The 23,684-nt window shown below is 40.2% G+C and overlaps 1 protein-coding gene across 1 annotated transcript in view; it reads right to left on the bottom strand.

The window, feature by feature from the left end:
• The window catches only part of SLC16A2 (solute carrier family 16 member 2), a 142,968-nt gene that overhangs the window by 6,109 nt on the left and 113,175 nt on the right, over positions 1–23,684 (bottom strand). The window contains exons 2-4 of the mRNA XM_007089214.2: positions 7,791–7,935; positions 3,787–4,237; positions 2,646–2,789 (exon numbers count right to left, since the gene is read on the bottom strand). Coding sequence (XP_007089276.2) covers positions 2,646–2,789; positions 3,787–4,237; positions 7,791–7,935 — 740 coding nt within the window. The remainder of the gene's footprint in view (positions 1–2,645; positions 2,790–3,786; positions 4,238–7,790; positions 7,936–23,684) is intronic.

Raw genomic sequence — 23,684 nt, 5'->3', positions numbered from 1 at the left:
CAGTGGGTTTGTTAGGTTGATTGGTTGGTTTTCAGAGAGGATAAGAAATGTCCTGGACATGTCATGTGAGGAAATCTCTTTGCTAGAAAACTTTTTGAACTTTGCCTAGGCTGTTTTGGGATAGCTAGGTGGAATCTAGGAATAAGAACCCTGATATTCCAGCTCGTCCTCTAGGAGATTCATGCACAACTAGAAGATAAAACCAGATCCACCTATCAACCAAGCCCTAATGGTATGGCAACTAAGAGTTAATAGCGTTATACAATACAGAGGATCCCATTAACTGATTTCTGTCATCTCCAATTACTACTTATTGTATCTAGCTGCTGCTTAACATCCTCCATGAGCCCTTGAAAAGTTCAGAAATTAAAAATCTCTCTTTAAACTGAGAATCAGACCTCAAGAATTGGCCTAAAGTGAGGCTGTCCTGCAGGCTGTCACCATTTCTTTTCTAACAGACTGTCAAGGGGAAGTCTGTATATCAGATACATGTGCCTGTCTTTTCCAATAGTAGGAACTACAGGGTCTAGTGGGTATCTCTTCAGAACCTGAAGTTATGTACACTCCTTTCCTCTCCCAAGCCTATACTCCTGTATCTGACCCAGGGAGAAAGGGAGGAAAATTCCTGTGATGGAGTATCTTGAGCAGCTCAAGAGAAGTTTATCCATTGTCTTGTGTTCTTAGCCTGAGACACTTGCCAGAAAGATGAGTTTGGACTCATCTTTCCCTTTCTAAGCCTCAGTTCCTCAATTTGTAAAATGAGGCAGTTGGACTATAATTGATAAAGATATATTTCAGCTATAACATTCTAAGATTATTTTATATTACTCTAAGTGGCAAAGTTGGATCAAGTAAGACTGGAAAAGGGGAGAGAATGTTGGGTGGGTAGGGGAAGTGATCAGCAGAAGCACTGGGTCCTAAGCCTAGTTCTGCTTCTGACTAGTTAATGCCTCTACCTCCCTTGGAACTTTACACAATAGATAGCAAAAGCTGCTTGGGCCCTACTTCTCTCCTAGGGACTGTAATGAGAAATGAGCTATATGGCTAGATAGGGGCTGCTCTTTTCCTCAAGATAAAGTCCTGGCCCAATGCCAGCACTGTTAGCATCTTGGAGCTGCTGATACTGACAGGGAAGACATACAGGGGTGGCATGTGGAAGAAGCTGAAAAAGACATACATTCTCCTATACAAAAAGCCACCCAGATAAGGCAATTCCTGATATTTGCCCTGGAATTCAAAATTTCATAACTGGTTTATCTCAATCACAGTCTTTTGAGTTGACTTTGGTCAAGTTACTTATCTCTAGGACATGGCTCTACCACCCATCACTTAGTATAAAGTGAAATATGAGAAAAGTGCTACATATGAATTCAACTTTGCCATGACTGTCTGAGTCTTTCTCTCAGTTTCTGTGTAATGAGAGGTTGGACTGGATAAACCACAAGGTCACCCCCAGCTCTGACAAAGAAGATTCACCAGCTTTTGCAAATCTAACACAGAGTTAAACACAACAGAAATCCTTAATCATATTCTTGTCTAAGACATCTTAGAATATTTAGGAAAACACTTGAAGCTGTCAGAAGACAGAGAAATCCCTACTATGAGAATAGTCAGGGCCCCTTGGAAGTGCTTTTAGGGCTTCTCCAGGAGAGTCAGAACTCAGCCACCTTCTTAATGGATTATTTGTGACCACATGTTTTGAAGGGCTGATGTTGTCCCTTCACAGGGTTCCACATTGGTGGAAAACATTGTGGTAAACCAAGCTGCAGGAGCAAAAAGCATGAGCAAGGGTCAGAGAGGCAGTAGTGCTGCCAGGTAGACAAAGACAGACAGCTTGAGCAGTAGTCCCAAGCCAGACCAGAGCTCAGTTCACACAGAAACTGCCCACAATATGATGCACTGTGTTACTGTCGAAAGGATTAAAATCTTGCATGGCTATAACAGTTTTTTACTTCCCAAATCCTGGTTACACCTATATTTCTTTTGATACTCCTCTGTAAGGTAAGATAGGAAGGGCAAGAATTATTCTTATTGTACAAATGAGGAAAGTGAGGCCCAGAGAGGGGAAGTAAGGTTGTGTTTTCTGGCACTATTTTTGCGTCCATCAAGAGGATAATATTTGAGAGCCAATGCTTGGTGCAAGTAACTCTGGAAATGTAAGAAGTGATTGACTTGGTCCTGCTGGCTTAGAGGAGAGAAACACTGGGCCACAGAGTACTATAGATGCCCAAGACCTTCCAAGAGAGTATGGAGTAGCAAGGAGATCAGTCCTCAATGGGGGTCAGCATCTAACTCCTAGCCTCAGGTTTCCTATTTCAGATGGATGAACCATTATTAATAAATGCTTTCTTGTAAGTGTTCTTATAGGTTCGATTTACACAGTGCTCTCACTGGATCCTTACTCCATATTGATGAAGGAGGCAGAACAAAGATGACTGTCTTCATTTGAAAGCCAAGCAAACTGAGGCTTGGGGAATTTGATTGACTTTCCCATGCTGAACAACAAAGTTGTGTCAGAGCTGGGGCCCAGGGCATAGTAATGATACGACCTACCATTCTATCCCAAAGGCTGGGGGTAACCTAACATCTGTGGCAGGCTTTTCCTCCCCACACCACTCTGATCAGGGCAAGGTGGTAACACTCACCTGCAAGTAGATCTTCTTAAGTCCAGGAATGGAGTCACTGACACGGCCCGACACAAGACGCCCAAGGCCTGAGGTAGCCCCAATACACACCAAGAGCACCCAGGTCTGCTTGATTTCCAAGAATTCCTCTTCCACATATTTCATCTGAAAAGCATAACACCAGGACCCCCAAGGACAGGGGGAAGAAAAGGAGCTGACTGGTTAACTGTTGGTATATCCAGAACCCCCTACTGCTTGCTTTCCTGGACCACAGCAAGCTCCCTTCCCTTCAACCCCCTCCTTTGTAGCCCTAGATCCAGAACAAGGTTTCTGGCTACTTCTAATTGCTTAAAAGGCTTCATATCCCTTGGATTTTTGGATTCTGGGCTTCTGAGCAACAGCTAAAGGGAGTGGGTATCTCCAAGCCCTGGCTTGAAGGACAGAATACAGCCTTAACAACTAAGAAAACCCAAGGGCTCCCCCCAAATCTCCCCATTCCCTGACCAATAATTGATACCCTGGGGCAACAGCAGGTCACCAGGGGAGAGGACTAACTTCCATGTAAAATTTCCAGACATGTGTTTTAAGAAACACAAGATCTATGGAAGATAATATCTGGACTATAACCAACAGTTCTATGGCAGTATAATTTGGGTGGATAATGGTTAAATGAAGCTAAGTGGGTTTCTTTTACTGCTTGATTTTTTGGTACCTTTAAAAGATTGTGACAATATGAAGCTAGAGAGACTGATTGTACGTTGTTTCCTAAACAAATCATTTGACCACAAAGACCAGCATTCCACAGAACACACTCTTAGAAAACCCTGCCCTTGGGTCATCTCAGCCAGTCTTCTCAATCCCAATGATGCTTATCTTCTCTTGAAAATCTATCTAGATTTATCAAGGGGGAAAGATCTATCTAGATTTATCAAGGGGGAAACAGGCATGGACTTTCCCTTTATGAATTCTACCCATTTCCCATTGAGATCTTCCCTCAGTCTGTGTTCTTTCCCACTTTGGGTCTCTTCAAACACTGTTTGGTCTCTTTTTCCGAAGGTCCCAGATCTGCCCTTCTAGTGTCCTCCACCTCTATTCTCTGGACTTCAGGCAGGCCAAGGGCAGCTTCTTAGAGGTAAGTTGGGCCCACCCTAATATTCCTTACCAGGTGTACATAGGGAACGAAGTAGCCGAGGGCAGCAGCAGCAATCCCGAAGGCCCAGATGCGGTAGGTACGTTGGCGGAACACTCGCATGTTGAAGTACTTTCTAAGCTGAGCCAGGATGCGTTGGCACAGGGTGTGGACACCTCTCTTGTTTGGGGTGTCCTGAGAACTGGGTAGGAGTGGCCGGTAGGTGAGTGAAAGCAGGGTAAGAATAAACATGAAGGTACTCAGCACCTGGAAGGTTTGGGCGAGCTTGATCTTAGCCCCCAGTGTTTTGATGAGAAGAGGAAAGGATATGGAGAAGATGCTACTTCCAGCAGACACCACACCATTGGCCAAACCCAGGCGGCGTTGGAAGTAGTGGCCGAGGATGACGAGAGATGGCTGAAAGGCGAAGGAACAGCCACAACCAAAGAGAATCCCATAGGTGAAATAACGCAGGCTTAATGAGCTGTGGGAGAAACACCAAGAACTATTCTCAGCAGCCTGACCAGGAATCTGTCTGCCCTTTCCCTTCACCCTCCTGAGACCTGCATACCCCCACCCTTAACCCACAGCCCCACTTACCACTTACCCTCAGAAAAGACAAGGAACAGGACTTAATAATAATGCAGATAGGGAGACAGAGGCTCAGAGAACTAATTCACCCAATGTAGCATAACAGGATCAGGAAACTTGGACTTGACTCTTGGTCTGTATGACTCTAGTTTGAATCATAGTACCCAATCAGAGAGAATCGTTCAAAAGAATGCCAGAATCAACCTATGCAATGGCTGGATAAGAGACCATAAGGAGTAAGACAGGGCCTTAGAACAGTTTCACCTACTGCTCACCTAGACACCATGGGTAGGCTGATAGCCAAAGCTTTATCCCAAGTAACAAAAGTCTGCAAGAAGCCAAGATCCTGGAAAGTCAAGATCCTCCATGGGACTCTACTACCTTTTTCCATGGTAGGGGCCCTTAATATTTCAGAAAATGGCTGAGAGACACCTTATCTCCAACCCTGCCCAAGGTCTGGATATCCCATGACCCTTTACTATAGGTCCTAGATGATCTCCATGGGGATCCTGAAGTAAGGAGTCCCTTTAACTTCCAGAGCCTTGTTCCTGTTGCTGGACATGATATGGATTATCCTCTCAGAGTAGCCTAGTTGCTTGATGGGAAGTGGAGCCTCAAAGAAGTTGTGGGCCTGGCCAAGTAAGATAGGTTCTGGCTTAAAACTCTTATGTTCTGCTGTGGCCATCAGCCTCTGTAACAGAAGGCAAAGTTTCAAAAGAGTAAAGGCCATGGGAAGGTTACCTTGGCCAGCCATCTGCCCTTAGATAATATTCGCACAAGCTAATGAGGAATTTTGTTTTCTTTTTGAAGACTCCACATATTTTACAACAGTTCTTATCTGACCACTTAATTAACTAATACTCTCCATGGTCAAGCGGTTGGTCCCTGTAGATGGACCCAGTCCTTATACTAAAGCACTAGGTCTGTGCTGCAGAGATGATGTATTAACACTCAACAGTTGTAAGACAACTGCATCATCATTCCTTTTCTTTGTTTTTAAGTTTTTATTTAAATTCCAATTAACATAGTATAATATTAGTTTTGGGTGTACAATATAGTGATTCAACACTTCCATATAACACCCAATGCTCATAACAACAAGTGCATTCCTTAATCATCACCTATTTAACTGATCCCCTGAACAACTTCTCCTCTAGTAACCATCAATTTGGTCTCTGTAGTTTAGAGTCTGTTTCTTGGTTTGCCTCTCTCCCTCTTTTTTCCCACCTTTGCTCATTTTTTTTGTTGTTGTTTCTTAAATTCCACATATGGGTGAAATCATATGGTATTTGTCTTTCTCTGACTGACTTATTTCACTTAGCATAGTATTCTCTAGTTCCAACCGTGTCATTACAAATGGCAAGGTTGCTTTTCATCTGCTTACATTCACTGGATATGAGCAAAAGCTTTGGTTTCAAAAGTGTTGCCTCCACTTGGTACACATAGCTAAACTAACTGCTCCTCTTCTGTCAGATTTTTTGGGATTGGCTTGGTCTGGGGACCTTGTGTAAGGGAGAGGAGTTAGGAAGGTCTAAAGTAGACCTTCAAGGAGAGGGCAAGTGGGGGCAAAACATGGGATTTGGTTCAGAGTGCTATCTGATGGATCTGTTTCTATCTGGGCCTCAAGGAAGGAAGGAAGCCCCTGAATAGGCTTGACAAGGCATCTCCAGCCCTGACTGCACTCTGTCCCACCTCATGTCATCCAATGGAACTCAGAGCCCGAATTCAGACAACAGGAGGGATGACTTGGAGCTCTAGTCACAAGCAGAACCACTTTCCCAACAGACATGAAGCCATTCAGAAAGTTTCTTGGCTCTAAAGATGTTATTACAGAAAAGGCAAAGGGGGTGGGGAAGGGCTTAGGGGCTGGAAAACAGAAGGCCTACTCCAATGTGCCTAAAGAAGAATGCCAGAAAAAAATACATCTAAGCTCCTTCCCCTCCTGTAACCGAGCTCACGTGTATTGGAAGAGAAATGGGATCCGTATGTTGCTAATTTGTTTATACTTTGCTCAGCTCAACCTTAAAAAACAGACCTCTGCTGTGTAGTGCCGAGACTGGAGCCACTTCTGAGGCCTAGCTCCTTCCCTCAAGGGGCTAGGCACCAGCTTACTGAGGGCAAATGAGGCCAACCACCAGAGGGTTCCTGAAAGGGCTTGGAGCTGCTGCCATAGGAGGGCTGAGCACATTCCAAGCAGAACATGGTTTTCCCCTCCTCTGTCCCAATTGGATGGGATGAAGCCAAGAAATCATTGTAGGTCATATACAAGCTCTGCTGGAGGGTAGGCTGAGTAGCCAGAAATGCTCAAGTCATAAGGAAAGCTGGATCCCCCTCAGAGGGCCCAGTTGTGGCAGAACACAATTATTCTCCACTCTGAGTGGAACCTTAGGCCTAGAGAGCATAACCATAGTCCTTCTCTGGTGAGCCAAGCTCAGAAAACAAGTCTCTGACAAGTAACCCATGTCTCCAGGCCAGCATTTTCATACACCAGCCCAGGAAGATTGGAAGTAGGAGGTATAACAACTTCCAAAACATCTTTGGCTGAAAGCCAACAGACTTCTTTAGGAATCCCATATTCCTCAGGGCATGGTGGAGGGTTTTTACTTCTCCCCTCGCCTGCAGACATGATCCTGCAGGATTGGCAGAAAGAAACCAGAACATTAACTTATAGCCTGCTTCTTGCCTGATACTACCAAGTTTTGCCAGTAGGACCAACTGCACTGTAGTTTGAGGTTAGCTTAGGCCTAGCTGGGTAGCTGGGTGCTAGGTCTATACCCCAGTGGGGGATGCTGCTAAACATCCTTTCTTATGCCCAATACATTATTTTTTTTTCTTTCCCAAATTATCCATACATTGGCAGCCAAAAATACCTGGAAAGGAGCCAGAAATGCTGAACAGCCTTGGGCTCAGCTGACTTCTTTTTCAATATAAGATTCCCTCAGGAATCCTGTAATGGTAGGTGTTTCACATGGATTCACTCCAGAAGCTCATTTCCAGGAAGGCAAGTGAGGTCATGCATTGTGTGGCACATGGAAGAGGGAATAGAATGGCAGAGCTGGAAGAGACCTGAAAAGACCATCTGGTCTAACTCCCTCACATTACAGATATAGAAACTGAGGCCCAGATATGGGAATGGTACTAATATATTGTTCCATAGCCATTTAGTGGCCAAAAGTGGACTTAGGCCCAGTTTCATGAACTCTCAAGCTTAGGCTCCATCCACCACTTTGGAACTCTTGGGTCCTCTTTTGGGGATATTATATATCAATGTGTCCTGGAGAACCTACCTAGATGAATCCCATTGTACAATGATTCTCAGGAGCAGAGTCTTGAGAACTCTACATGGAAAGGACCACAGAGGATTCTTCAATGAGTATCCCTAGTTGAAGCCCAGAAAGAAGCCTACCTTCAGCCTTGGGCAAATGGCCAGCCACTCCTAGCCTTACCTGGTGAAGGAGCTGGTATGGAGGCCTATGAAAGCGACAGCAGCCCCTGCAGTTGCTGTGATTCGGCAGCCCAAACGATCAGTGAATATACTCACAATGGGAGAACAGAAGAAGATCATGCCCATTGAGAGGGCTCCTACCCAGGCTGCAGAGAAAAGAAGCACAAAGACAACTTAACTTAATATGGTACCTGGTGGTGCAGTTGGTATCTCAGTTCTTCTCTGACCTTTCACAGGGGTCATTGCATTTGCCTCATTGCCATCCTTCTAGTCCCTAATGGTCAGAGAAGTTAGGTGATTTTCAAAGCACTTGTAGCAGGGCAATGTGGGAACCAGGAGTCTAGTTAATAAACATACCCAGAGTTTCAGAGCTGGGGCAGAGGGCCTTTAGAGATCATCAAGTCTATGGTGGGACCTTCTAGCTAGCCACCACATGGCTGCACTCCATTTCTCCACCACTTTGGTCAAACACTTTGGTATGACCATATGACTGAATTCTGACCAATACAGTGTGGATAAAAGTGATACACACCACTTCCAGGCCTGGACCATAAAAAAACTCCCATGATATTTCTGCTTTCCTGTGAGCTACAACTGCAAAGTCATCTTGCAAGCCATGTATTAAGACTGGAAGAACTGCCATCAGTTCTGTCTGGGTCCCTAGATAATTACATGGAGCAAAGTTCTCTCTCTAATCTGGAACCCCTTCCATGAATATTGCATAGGAAATAAACAGGGGTGTCTGGGTGGCTCAGTTGGTTAAGTGTCTGACTTAGGCTCAGGTCATGATCTCATGGTCCATGAGTTTGAGCCCTGCATCAGGCTCTGTGCTGATAGCTCAGAGCCTGGAGCCTGATTCAGATTCTGTGTTTCCCTCGCTCTCTGTCCCTCCCCCACTCATGCTCTCTCTCTTTCTGTCTCAAAAATAAACATTAAAATTTTTTTAAATAAAAAATTTAAAAAAAGAAACAAACTTCTTGTCACTGAATTTTTGAGGGCCATTTGTTACAGCAATGAAACCAACATAAACTAAAACAAAGAGATTCCTCCACTACCATTTTACTGATAAAGAAATAGGTCCATAAATGTGACGGGACTTGCCAAAAATCACACAGCAAGTTAGTGGCAGAGCTGGGACTCAAACCCAATTCTCCTTATTCCTAGTCCAAAGTTCATTGTATTATGTCTTCTATGGGGATGAATGAAGCTTCCCATAATTGGAGGTGTGCAAGCAGATGCTAGATATAAAACAGGGGATTTAAGAATTGGTATCATATTTGGACTAGCCAGCATTTTAGGCCCTTCTGGGCATGCTGAGCCAAATTTATAGCCTTGAGCATTGTTCCACTTGGCTTCAGGGCCAAGGAGTATGGGAATTAATTAAGCCTTGAGGAGCTAAAGTAAGGCTTGTGTTGGGCATTGGAACAGTCCTGTAAAGATGCTAAGACTAAGGAGCAGGGAAGTCCACAAAGGCCTACTCAAATTGTATGAGGACATAGGGCAGATTTAGGAGCCACCCAGAGATTTCTAAGGACACTGTGCAAGAGGTCATGCAACCCTCATGCTGAAATCCTTCATCAGAGCCCATGTTTGGCAAATCCCTGACTCTAAGCTCAAATAAAAAGAGTTTATTATGTTTATAAATGCTCTTAAGTGTCCATAACAATCCTCAACAGGAAGGAAGAAATTTACCCTTTTACTTAGATTCTTCTAGTCCATTTCCCTTTGCTTAGCCCTTAGAAAGCTCAAGTTTTTTTTTTTTTCTTTTAAAGCTGTTGTCAAGTTTCTTCTTTGGCCTCTTTTCTAGTCTAAGTAATATTAGTTTCCTTAACTTTTTCCCTTAGCTTCTATTTCTAACTCTGTAATTACTTTCAGAGCTCTCATCTGACCGTTTTCCAAATCATCATCATCATCATCATCATCATCATCATCTAAAAGCATTCACTGAGGGGAGCCTGGGTGACTCAGTCAGTTGAGCACCCAACTCTTGACTTTGGCTCAGGTCATGATCCCAGGGTTGTGGAATTGAGCCCTGCATTGGGCTCTGCACTGGGTATGGAGCCTGCTTGATTCTCTCTTCCTCTTCCCCTCTCCCCAACTCTCTCTCTCTCTCTCTCTCTCTCTCTCTCAAAACAAAAAACAAAAAAACAACCATTCATTATCACCTGAGCATGGTGCCAGGCCAGCTTCTGGCTCTCTTCAGTTGTATAACCCCAAGTCAGTCAGAGAAGTGCAGTCTGAGTTTGGTCAGGGCTAGTCCACCATTTGTGTCTCTTATCTCAGTGCCTAATTGGTTGCTCAGATTTCCATTGGGAATCTTTGCTTTCCAGGGCGCTAACGTGAGTCCTAGCTGCCTGGCTTCAAAAGTACCGGCCTGGGACAGCAGGAAACCTGAAGTCTCTCATCACAATTTTACCTCTTGCTGTGCAATTTCACTTCTTATCAGCTGTGGGACCTTGAGCAAGTCACACAGCACTTCTCTAATCCTCAGTTTTCTCATCTGTAAAATAAGGATTAAAATTCCCGATGTGCCTTCCTCCAAGTTTTCTTTTTTTTAATGCTTACTTATTCTTTTTTTTCAATATATGAAATTTATTGTCAAATTGGTTTCCATACAACACCCAGTGCTCATCCCAAAATATGTCCTCTTCAATACCCATCACCCACCCTCCCCTCCCTCCCACCCCCATCAACCCTCAGTTTTTTCTCAGATTTTAAGAGTCTCTTATGCTTTGGCTCTCTCCCACTCTAACCTCTTTTTTTTCCCTTCCCCTCCTCCATGTGTTTCTGTTAAGTTTCTCAGGATCCACATAAGAGTGAAAACATATGGTATCTGTCTTTCTCTGTATGGCTTATTTCACTTAGCATATCTACCCTATGACCCAGCAGTAACACTGCTAGGAATTTACCCAAGGGATACAGGAGTACTGATGCATAGGAGCACTTGTAACCCAATGTTTATAGCAGCACTCTCAACAATAGCCAAATTATGGAAAGAGCCTAAATGTCCATCAACTGATGAATGGATAAAGAAATTGTGGTTTATATACACAATGGAGTACTACGTGGCAATGAGAAAGAATGAAATATGGCCCTTTGTAGCAACGTGGATGGAACTGGAGAGTGTTATGCTAAATGCTTATTTATTCTTGAGAGAGAGAGACAGAGCACAAACAGGGGAGGGGCAGAGAAAGAGGGAGTCACAGAATCTGAAGCAGGCCCCAGGTTCCAGGCTGTCAGCACAGAGCCCAACACAGGGCTTGAACCCACGAACTGTGAGATCATGACCTGAGCCAAAGTTGGGCACTTAACCGACTGAGCCACCCAGGCGTCCCCAAGTTTTCTTTTAAATAATAATCAGAGGTGGGGCACCTGGATGGCTCAGTCGGTTGAGCATCCAACTTCAACTCGGGTCATGATCTGATGTTTTGTGGGTTCGAGCCCCGCAACGGGCTCTGTGCTGACAGCTCAGAGCCTGGAGCCTGCTTTGGATTCTGTGTCTCCCTCTCTCGCTGCCCCTCCCTTGCTCATGCTCCGTCTCTCTTTCTCTCTCTCAAAAATAAACGAATATTAACAAAAATAAATAATAATCAGAGATAATCATATTTAAGAGAGCTTTATAAATACCAATAGTCACACCATATACAAAAATTAATACAAATGGATCATAGGCTTATATGTAAAACTTAAAACTAAAAAACTTACAGAACAAAGTACAGGAGAAAATCTTTCTGACCTTTAATTAGGCAAAGATTTCACAGATATTAACAAAAAGTATGATCCATAAAAGAAAAACCTTGATATATCAGACTTTATCAAAGTTTAAAACTTCTGATAAATACTGTTATCAAAGTGTAAAAAGCAAGCCACAGGCTGGGGAAAATATTTACAGCACATAGGTCTGATAAGAGACTGGTATCCAGAACACAGTGTTGACTCTCACAACTCAACAATAAAGCAAGCAATCCAGGTTAAAACATGAGGGAAAGATTTGAAAAGACATTTCACACATATAAACACACACACACACACACACACACACACACACACACACACTGAATGTCAATTAAGCACGTGAAAATATGCTCAATATCATTAATCATTCAAGAAATGCATATTAAAGCCACAGTGAGATACTGCTACATACACACTAAAAAGGCTTTTAAGAAATTGCAATACCTAGTACTGGGGAGGATGTAGAGGAACTGGAAATCTCATGCACTGCTGGTGGGAATGCAAAATGGTATACCAACTTTGGAAAACAGTTTGGCAGATTCTTATAAAGTTAAACATGCAATTGCCACATGAGCTTGAAATACCACTCCTAGGTATTTACCCAAAATAAATGAAAACTTATGTCCCCAGAGAAACCTATGCCTAGATGTTTATGGTAGCCTTTTTTATAACTGCCAAAACTTGGCAATAACTCAAAATGTACTTCAACTGGTAAATGGATAAATAAGTGGGTAATACATTAATACAGTGGAATACAATTTTGCAATAAACAGGAATGAACTACTGATACCAGTACCAACTTCAACAATTCTCAAAGACATTACAGTAAGTGAAAGAAGCTAGACACAAATGATTTTATTTACATAAAATTCTGGAAAAGACAAAATTATGGGGACAGAAAAACAGATCAGTGGGTACCAGGAGGAAGGATGGGTGTAGGGAGAGGATTCATTACAGGAGAGCAGGAGGGAACTTTCTGTAGTGATGAAATGTTATATATCTTAACGTAGTCATGATATTCTTTTGTCAAAATTCATAGAACTGAGCACATAAAAAGAGTGAATATTACCATATGTAAATTATAGCTCAATAAATCTGATGTTATAAAAAAAAAGAGAGGGGGCAGGGAAGTAGAAAGTGCCAACGGGAGGTCTCATTTATGATGTATGTATTTTATTCTGGCAGGATTTTCCCAAAAAATCATAGTTCAAGTATATTATCAAAGAGGAAAAAATTATGTATAGTCACCAAATCATCTTGCTGACATTTAATCAACTAGAACTCACCATTATTCACCATTGTTTGACCTTTCTGAATATTTACAGTACAACTAAAACTGATGATTGGGCTTGAAGGTAACTTTTGTACAAAGAAAATTTAAATTATATTTGATATATAATTTTTTGGTTAATGACATGTATCCATAATTATGGTATCATACAGAATATTTTCACTACAAATCCTGTACTCCACCTATTCATCCTGCCTCACCCTTCCAACCTCTGGCAACCACTGACCTTTTTACTGTCTTCATAGTTTTGCATTTTCCAGAATGTTATATAGTTGGAGTCATATAGTGTGTAGCCTTTTCAGATCGGCTTCTTTCACTTAGCAATTTGCATTTAAGCTTCCTCCATGTCTTTTCATGGCTTAATAGCTCATTTCTTTTTAGCACTGAATAATATTCCATTGTCTGGATGTACCAAAGTTTATCAACTCACCTACAGAAGGACAACTTGCTTGCTTCCACATTTTGGCAATTATGAATAAATCTGCTATAAACATTTGTGTGCAAATTTTTGTGTAGACAAACATTTTTGACATATTTGGTTAAATACTAGGGAACACAATTGCTAGATCATGTTCAATTTTTTTAATGTTTATTTTTGAGAGAGAGACAGAGCATGAGTGGGTGAGAGGCAGAGAGTGAGGGAGATACAGAATCCAAAGCAGGCTCCAAGCTCTGTGTCAGCACAGAGCCCGATGTGGGGCTTGAACCCATGAACTGTGAGATCATGACCTATGCTGAAGTCAGATACTTAACCGACTGAACCACCCAGGTGTCCCTATCCAGTACTATTTTAAATAAGAGCAGTGGGAATGAAAAAAAGAATGGTGAGAATGGACATCCCTGTCTTCTTCCTGACCATAGAGGAAAAAATTTCACTTTTTCCCCATTGAGGATTATGTTAGCTGTGGGGTTTTCATATATGACCTTTGTTATGTTAAGATATGCTCCCTCTTGGGGCGCCTGGGTGGCACAGTCGGTTAAGCGTCCGACTTCAGCCAGGTCACGATCTCGCGGTCCGTGAGTTCGAGCCCCGCATCAGGCTCTGGGCTGATGGCTCGGAGCCTGGAGCCTGTTTCCGATTCTGTGTCTCCCTCTCTCTCTGCCCCTCCCCCGTTCATGCTCTGTCTCTCTCTGTCTCAAAAATAAATAAAAAAAAAAAAACGTTGAAAAAAAAATTAAAAAAAAAAAAAAGATATGCTCCCTCTAAATCTACTTTGTTGAGGGTTTTTATCATGAATGGATGTTGTACTTTATCAAATGCGATTTCTGCATCTATTAAAATCATCACATGGTACTTATCCTTTCTTTTATTAATGTGCTGTATCACGTTGATGTGTGAATATTGACCCACCTTTGAAACCCAGAAATAAATCCCACTTCGTCATGGTGAATGATTCCTTCAATGTTGTTGGATTTAGTTTGCTAGTATTTTATTGAGGATTTTTGCACCCATGTTCAGGGATATTGGCCTGTAGTTCTCTTTTTATCCATGTCTTTATATGATTTTGGTATCAGGTAATTCTGGCCTCATGGAATAAATTTAGAAGTTTTACTTCCGGTTCTATTTTTTGGAATAGTTTGAGAAGAACATGTATTAACTCTTCTTTAAATGTTTGGTAGAATTCACCTGTGAAAACATCTGGTCCTGGACTTTTGTTTGTTAAGAGATTTTGATGACTGATTCAATTTCTCTTCAGGTTTTGGTTTCTTTAAGTTTTTTTTTCTTCCTCTTTCAGCTTTGGTAGTTTATATGTTCCTAGGAATTTATCCATTTCTTTCAGGTTGTTTAATTTGTCGGCATACAGTTTTTCATAATATTCTTTTATAATTGTTTGGATTTCTGTGTTGTTGGTTGTTCTTTCTCCTCTCTCATTTGTGATCTTATTAATTTGGGTCCTTTCTCTTTTCTTTTTTGATAAGTCTTGCTAGGGGTTTATCAATTTTATCAGTGTTTTCAAAGAACCAGCTCCTTTTTTCTTTGACCTGTTCTATTGTTTTCTTAGTCTCTTTATCATTTATTTTTGCTCTCGTATTTATTATTTCCTTCCTTCTGCTGCCTTTAGACTTCATTTAATGTTATTTTTCTAGCTTCTTTAGGTGTAAGATTAGATTATTTATTTGAGAATTTTCTTGTTTCTTGTTGTAGGCCTGTATTGCTATACACTTCCCTCTTAGGACCACTTTTGCTACATCCCAAAGGTTTTGGACCATTTTCTTTTCCTTTTCATTTGTTTCCATGTATCTTTTAATTTCTTCTTTGATTTCCTGGTTGATACATTCATTGTTTAGTAGCATATTGTTTAACCACCATGTATTTATGGTCTTTCCAGATTTTTCTTGTGGTTCTAGAAGTCACCGTGTTGTGGTCAGAAAAGTTGCATGGTGCAACTTCAATCTTCTTATATTTTTTGAAACCTGTCTTGGGGCCTAATATGTGATCTATTCTGGATAATGTTCCATATGCACTTGAAAAAAAATGTGTGTTCTGCTGTTTTAGGATGAAAGGTTCTGAATGCATCTGTTAAATCCATCTGGTCCAGTGTGTCATTTCAAACCATTTTTTCCTTGTTTATTTTCTGTTTAGATGATCTGTCCTTTGAGGTATGTGGGGTATTAAAGTCCCCTATAATTTTTGATTATCAATTAGTTCTTTTGTGTTTCTCATTAATTGTTTTATATATTTGAGTGCTCCATGTTGGGTGCATAAATATTTACAGTTGTTAGATCTTTTTGGATTGTCCACTTTATGATGACATAGTGTCCTTCTCTGTCTCTTGATACAGTCTTTGTTTTAATGCTACTTTTCTTTGTATTAAGTTTATTTATTTTGAGAAAGAGTGTGAGTTGGGAAGGGGCAGAGAGAGAAGGAGAGAGAGAATCTCAAGCAGGCTCCATGCTGTCAGTGTGGAGCCCTGACAGAGCTCGATCCCATGAACCATGAGATCATGACCTGAGTTGAAATCGAGTCGGGCATTTAACCAACAGAGCCACCCAGGTGCTCCTTACATTCTTTCTTTTAAAGCCTAGTTTATTAGATATAAGTATTGCTATTCTGGCTTTCTTTTAACCTCCTTTCATTTGATAAATTTTTCTCTATCCCCTCACTTTCATTCTGCAGGTGTCTTTAGCTCTGAAATGAGTCTCTTGTAGGCAGTGTAGAGATGGTCTTTTTTTTTAATCCATTCTGACACCTTATGTCTTTTGATTTAAGTGTTTAGTCCACTTGCATCCACAGTAATTATTGATAGATACATATTTATTGCCATTTTATTACTTGTTTTCTTGTTTTTTTTTTCCCTAAGATTTTCTCTGATCCTTTCTTGCCTTTGTCACTTTTGGTCTTTCTTTTACCTTCAAAGAGTCCCCTTTAATATTTCTTGCATGACTGGTTTAGTGGTCACAAACTCTTTTAGCTTTTGTTTATGTGGGAGACTCTTTATCTCTCCTCTTCTGGATGATATCCTTGCTGGATAGAGTATTTTTGGCTGCAGATTTTTCCCATTCAGCATTTCGAATATATCATGCCACTCCCTTCTGACTTGCCAAGAGTCTGTTGAGAAGTCCCTAGCTAGCCTTATGGGTTCTCTGTTGTAAATTAAGGCCTTTTTTCCTGCTGCTTTTAGGATTTTTCTTTACCATGATATTTTGCCAATTTAATTACAATATGTCTTCATGTTGGCTTGCTTTTTTTTTTTTTTTTTTTTTTTTTTTTTTTTTTTTTATGGGAGTTCTCTGTGCCTCCTTGACCTGGACATCTGTTTCCTTCCCTAGATTAGGGGAGTTTTCAGCTATTATTTCTTCAAATAAATTGTCTTCCCCCTTTTCTCTTTTTCTTCTGAGACTCCTATAATACAAATGTTATTACTTTTGATGGAGTCACTGAGTTGCCTAGGTATATTCTTGTGTTGCATAATTCTTCTTTCTCTCTTTGGTTTAGATTCCTCACTTTCCATTACTTTGTCGTCTAGGTCACTAATTCATTCCTCTGCTTCTTCCAGCCTACTGTTCATTGCATCAAGCCTGTTTCCAATCTCATTTATTGCACTCTTCATCTCAGATTCTTTTTTAACTCTTTTATCTCTGTGGTAAGGGTCTCATTGATATCTTCTATTATTTTCTCAAGCCCAGTGAGTATCCTTGTGATTGTTGCTTTAAATTCTCCATCAGGAATGTTACTTATATCTCTTTTGCTTAGATTTCTGTCTGTAGACTCATTTTGTTCTTTCATTTGGGATAAATCCCTCTTTCGTTGCATTTTGTCAAAATCTCCGCCTTCTTCTCTATATTAGAAAAGGCAGTTATGTCTCCTACTTCTGAAATCAATGGCCTTATGAAGAAGAGGTCATTCGTTCCCAGGACCTGGTGCTTCAGGAAGTGTCTCTGGTGTACACTGCATACCCTCTGCTGTTGTGTTTTGACTGCTCTGTCCTCAGGCCAGTCATCTGCAGAGGTTCTCTTTGCCTGTTGTGGGCAGTATTTGGTCTCTGGCCTGAATGTGGCATATTTTAACTATATGCCCTCCGGTCTGCTTGTGATATTAGACCGGACACTTCCTCCACCAGAACTGAGGCCCTGCAAAACTCTCTGGTTAAGAGACATTGTGTGGGCAGGGGTTTGTGCTAGTCTTCTGGGGAAGGGGCCTGCTACACTGGGACTGAGGCAAGTGTGACTGAGAAGGGCAATCCCACCAGAGCACACGGGTGGTGGGGCTTGGTGTATGCAAGTTTGGCAGCCAGTGTCAGCACGGTGCTGTTTCCCACAGGTGGCTCTGTGTTTAATCTGAGGGGCAGGAGAGGGAGTAACTTACTAGCTCCTTAGGTGTCTCCATGAATGCTGCCTCTCAGGGACTGTTCTGAGAAGAGTGAATAATCTCCCCACTGCGTACCCCAGGCACTCTTCAGATTGCTGTTTCCACACTGCCTATCCCCAGTTGTTTGCCTGCCTTCTCTTCAGGAGCAGTGCATTGCCCTCCTTGCTCTATCTTAGCCGAGTCCATTGGTTCAGCTTAAAACTCCAGACTTTAAGTCCCACTGACTGCAGAGACTTACAAAATTCAGCCCCTTTTTTCCATGACAATGGCTTTGGGGAAACATTCTCCTTGTGCATTCCCTTGTGTGCTCCTCTCTTTCTCGCCTTTCTCTATGACCATGGCTCCCTCCCTCTGCAGCATCTGTGATCCATTTCTCCTCTAAACCACATCTCCACACTTCCTACCTTCTTCAGTGTGGCCTCATCTCTTCCTTAAGTTGTGGAGTTCTTTCTTTTGGTCTTCAGGTCAATTTCTGAGGAATTTAGGATAATTTGATAGTTATTTAGTTGTGTTCATGGGACAAGGTGAACCTAGGGCTGCCTATTCCACCACCATTAACCTGTGAGATCTGTGTATTTTCTTTGACAGTTTCTGTTTATCTTTGGCCCATTTTATTGTTTGGTTGTTCATTTTCTTATTGTTGAGTTTTAAGAGTAATTTTTATATTTTGAATAATAGTCTTTTATCAGGTATATATTTTGCAAATATTTTCTCCCAGTCTGTGGCTTACTTTCTCATTCTCTTGCCATTTTCTCTCACAGAACAGAAGGTTTTAATTTAATGAAGTTCACATTATGAGTTATTCATGGGTTGTACCTTTGGTGTCATTTCTAAGAAGTCATTGTCCTACCCAAGGTCTTTTCGGTTTTCTCATATGCTATTTTCTAGGAGTTTTATAGTGTTGTATTTTATATTTAGGTCTGTGATCCACTCTGAGTTAATTTTTGAAGGTTGTAAAGTCTGTGTCTAGATTCATTTTTTGCATGTGGATGCCCAGTTGTTCCAGCACTATTTGTTGAAAAAGAAAACTGTTTTTGTTCTATTGGATTGTCCTTGCTTCTTTGTCTTAGTTGGCTATATTTATGTGGATCTATTTCTGTGCTCTCTATTCTCTTCCACCGATCTATTTGTATATTCTTTCATCAATCCTACAGTGTCTTGAATATTGTAGCTTTAAAGTAATCTTTGAAGTTGGATAGTGACATCCTCTAACTTTGTTCACTTCCTCTATTATTGCATTGGCTATTTGGAATATTTTGCCTCTCCATGTAAAGTTTAGGTTCACTTTGTTGATATCCACAAAATACCTAACTTGAATTTTGATTAGGATTGTGTTGAATCTATATATCAATTTGGGAAGAATTGAGTCTTCCTATGAATGAACATTTATTTAGTTCTTTTTTTATTTCATTATTCAGAGTTTTGTAGTTTTCATCATATACACTTTGTATATGTATGTATTTTGTATGTATTTTGTTAGATTTATACCTATTTCATTTTGGGGGTTCTAATATAAATGTATTCACTTTTTCAAAGTTTATTTATTTATTTTGAGAGAGAGAGAGAGAGTGAGCAGGGAAGGGGCAGAGAGAGGGAAAGACAGAATCCTAACCAGGGGTCATGTTGTCAGCACAGAGCCTGATGCAGGGCTTAAACTCATGAATCATGAGATCATGACCTGAGCCGAGATCAAGAGTTGGATGCTTAACTGACTGAACCACCCAGATGCCCCTAAATGGTAATCATTTTTAAATCTCAAATTCTGCTTGTTCATTACTGATATATAGGAAAGCAATTGACTTTTGTATATTAACTTTGTATCCTGCAAACTTGCTATAATCACTTATTAGTTCCAGGAGTTTTTTGCTGGTTCTTTCAGATTTTCTACATAGATTATCATGCCATCTGTGAACAAAGACAGTTTTATGTCTTCTTTCTTTTTAAAAAAACGTGTTTTTTTTTTTATCAGAGAGAGAGTGCAAGTGGGGGAGGGGCAGAGAGAGAGGGAGACTCAGAATCTGAGGCAGGCTCCAGGCTCCAAGCTGGCAGCACAAAGCCCAATGTGAGGCTCAAACTCAGGAATGGAGAGATCATGACCTGAGCCAAAGTCGGATGCCCAACTGACTGAGCCACCCAGGCACGCTTATATCTTCTTTCTTCATCTATATTCCTGTTATTTCCTTTTCTTGCATTATTACATTAGCTAGAACTTCCAGTACGATATTGAATGAGAGTGGTAAGAGGTGATACCTTTGCCTTACCTGATCTTAGTAGGAAAGCTTCAAGTTTATCATCATTAAGTATGATGTTAGCTGTAGGTTTTTTAATACAGATTTTTAAAAGATCAGTTTGTTTTGATTTCTTTTAAACTTTTAAATTTTTAAATAATTATAGATTCACAGGAAATAGCCAAGATAATCCAGAGAACTCTTGTGGATACTTCACCCAATTCCCCCCAATGGTTACATCTTATGTAACTATAATAAAATATCAAAACCAGGAAATTTACATTGGTACATTATATGTGTATAGTTTTATGTCATTTTATTATATGTGTAGATTCATGTGACCACCACTGCAATCAAGATGCAGAACTGTTCCATCACCACAAACATCTCCTTTGTGCTACTCCTTCATAGTCACACTCAGTCCACTTTCCTACTATTCCTAGGCAACCACCAATTTGTTTCACACCTCTATAATAGTATTTTAAGAAAGTTACATAAATAGACTCATAAAGTATATGACCTCTGAAAATTGCCTTTTTTTCACCCAGTATAATTCCCTGGAGATACATATTTGCAGTGAATTTTTTGTAAACAGCATATAGTTCGGACATGTTTTTTGTTTTTTCCATCCACTCTACTAATCTGTCTTTTACTTGATGTGTTTAGAACATTCACAATGGACATAATCATTGATATGTACAGTCATTTTATTTTTGTTTTCTGTTCCCTCTGTTTTCCCTTCCTCTATTTCCCTTTTCCTCACCTGCCTGAAGGTTCTTTTAACAGTTTTTAGAATTCCATTTTGATTTATCTATAGTGCTTTTGAGTGTCTCCTTTTGTATATATTTTAGTGGTTGCTCTAGCTATTATATTACATGTATATAACTTATCAGTTTACTGATGTTGACATTTCACAAGTTTGAGTGGAATGTAAGAACCTAACTTCCTTCATGTCCTTTCACTCGCCCTCATTTATAATAAAATTGTTTTAAATATTTGTTTTATATACATTGATAACCACATCAGGAATCAATATAACTTTGGGGTCAACTGTTAAACATAATTTAGATAACACCAAAGAAGGAAAGTTTATTGTATGTATCCATAATTTTACTTTTTAATTGCTTTCTCGCCCTTCTTCATGTTTCAAAGCTCCTTCTTTTATTGTTTCCTTTCTATTTAAAGAACTTCCTTTGGCCATTCACTTAGGGTCAGTTAGCTAGTGACAAATTCTCTTAGTTTTCATTCATCTAAGAATATCTTGATTTCCCCTTCATTCCTAAATGATATTTTCATTAGATATGCAATTCCGGGTTTACAAATTTTTTCTTTCAGCACTTGAAACATGTGCCACTTCTTCCTTCTGCCCTTTATGGTTTCTGATAAGAAATCCACTGTCATTTGAATGTTTTTCCTCCTTGGTTAAGGTGTCATTTCTCTCTCACTGTTTTCAAGAGTATTTTGTGTGTTTAGATTTCAGAAGTTTGATTATGATATATCTTGGCATAAATTTCTTTGAGTTCATTCTCTTTGGGATTCACTCAACTTCTTGATACTGTAGATTTGTCTTTTTCTAATTTGGAAAATTTTCAGTCACTACTTCTTTGAGTACTTTTTCAGCCCCATTTCCTTTCTCCTCTCCATCCAGGACTCCTCTGATGACAGGAATGTTGCATTTTTTGTTAGAGTCCCACAGTTCCTTGAGGCTCTGTTCATTTTTTTTTCAGTTTTTTTTCTCTCTGTTGTTCAGACTTGATAATTTTTATCATTAATTCTATCTTCAAGTTCACTGATTATTTCCCCTGTCCTCTCTATTCTTTCATGGAGCCTATCCAATGAGGCTCTTATTATCATTATTTCAGTTGTTGTATTTTTTCATTCTAAAAAGTCCATTTGTTTCTTCTTTATATTTTATATTTATTTGCTGAGACAGTATTTTTTTCATTTGTTTCAAGTATTGTTGTAGTTGCTCATTGAAGCATTTTTAGGATGGTTGCTTTATATATCCTTGTCAAATAATTCCAACATCTGTGTCACCTTGGTGCTGGCATTAGTTAACTATCTTTTCTCATTGAAGTTGAGATTTCCCCAGACTTTGCTGTGACAAGTGGTTTTCTATCCTAGACATTTTGGATATTATAAGACTCTGGATCTTATTTAAATCTTGTGTTTTAGCAAGCCTACTATGACACTGTGCCAGTAAGGCACCACTTCATTATTGCTAGATGGGGTAGAAAAGATGGGGGTGGAAGTCTGGCTTTCTTGTTTAGCCTCCATTGATACCCTGTGAAGGATGGGTGCCTTGTTACTGCTGAGCAGGGGTTGGTGTTCAAGATCCCCACTGGACCTCCTCTGATATTTTTCTGGATAAGAGGGGTAGCAATTGCTCATTGTTATTTCCCACATTGCTTTAACTGATGCTATAATGAACATTGGTAAAAGATAGGCCTTCACTGACACACCTTGGCATCTCTCCAGGAGTGGGAAGAGAGTCAAAGGTTAAAGTCTGGAAGGATGAAAGTCCAGGCTCCCTCTATTGATGCAATGGGGGAGGAGTAGGCCTTCTTGCCACTGAGATGGAATGAAATTCTTAGCTCTCCACTCAGTTTTCTTTGATACTACTTAAGCATGGTGGGGGTAGTTTGGGGCACCTTGTTACAATTGGGTGAGTGTAGAAGTCTAGGCTCCCCACTAGGACTTTGCTGACAAAAGTCAGATGAATTTTTTTCCCCATGGTGTTTGGCTGGAGCAGAGTGGTTATTTAAAAGTGTTCTAAAAAAATAAGTAAATAGGGGCGCCTGGGTGGCTCAGTCGGTTGCGCTTCCGACTTCGGCCCAGGTCACGATCTCACCGTCTGTGAGTTCGAGCCCCGCGTCGGGCTCTGTGCTGACAGCTCAGAGCCTGGAGCCTGCTTCGGATTCTGTGTCTCCCTCTCTCTCTAACCCTCCCCCACTCATGCTCTGTCTCTCTCTGTCTCAAAAATAAAATAAAACATAAAAAAAAAAAAAATTTAAAAAAATAAGTAAATAAATAAAAAATAATAAAAGTGTTCTGTCTTGATGTGCTACCCCTTTCCTGGTTGTTTAGCTAGAAAAATCAGGATTTTCTAGCGGCTTATACATTGGTACTTCTGGGCTGTTGGCTTTTTCAGTTCCAGTTCTAAGATATATGTGGCAAAATAAAAACTGCTTCATTCACTGCTGTGTTGTTCCTTGGGTCCTGAGGTCCCTGGCCCATCAACTTCTCTCTACCTTTCAGCCTTTTATATTTGCTCTGTATACAGTGCCCAGTGTTTTTAGCCATACTTCATGGGAGGAATATGGAAAAGTACCTTGATATAGTTTTTAATGCTAAATGTATATTATAAAAAACTAAGCCATCCATTTATGACATTAACTTATTCAACAGTTATTTAACATCCTCTCTGGCCCAAACACATGGCTATAAGGACACTGAGGTTGATAAATGAGTGACATATGGTTCTTGCCTTCAAGGATCTCACTGTAGAATAGGGAACATTTAAAAAAAAATAAGGCATTACAAAATATAAATTCCATGGTTCAAGACTAGAGTAAAAATTTCTATTTATAGATTTTCAGGCAAGTCAGACATTCCAAGTGAAAGAAAAATTGCTATATTAAGGGAAAGAAAAGTAATCTAATAGCTAGATTAATAACTGAAAAAGTATAGTATGATATAAGAGATATGTATTTGAAGGATTGTTAGAAGTAAAGGTTTTTCAGAAGAAATTTAGAAAAAGAAAAATAATCAAGGGGTGACTATATTTAAAAAAGAACCCATAATCATTATAATAATGATGATGATTGGATG

Source organism: Panthera tigris, chromosome X (assembly GCF_018350195.1).
Source record: "Panthera tigris isolate Pti1 chromosome X, P.tigris_Pti1_mat1.1, whole genome shotgun sequence".
NCBI classification, from domain to species: domain Eukaryota; kingdom Metazoa; phylum Chordata; class Mammalia; order Carnivora; family Felidae; genus Panthera; species Panthera tigris.
The sequence above is the reverse complement of the archived record's forward strand: the minus strand, read 5'-3'. Positions and strand labels throughout refer to the sequence as shown.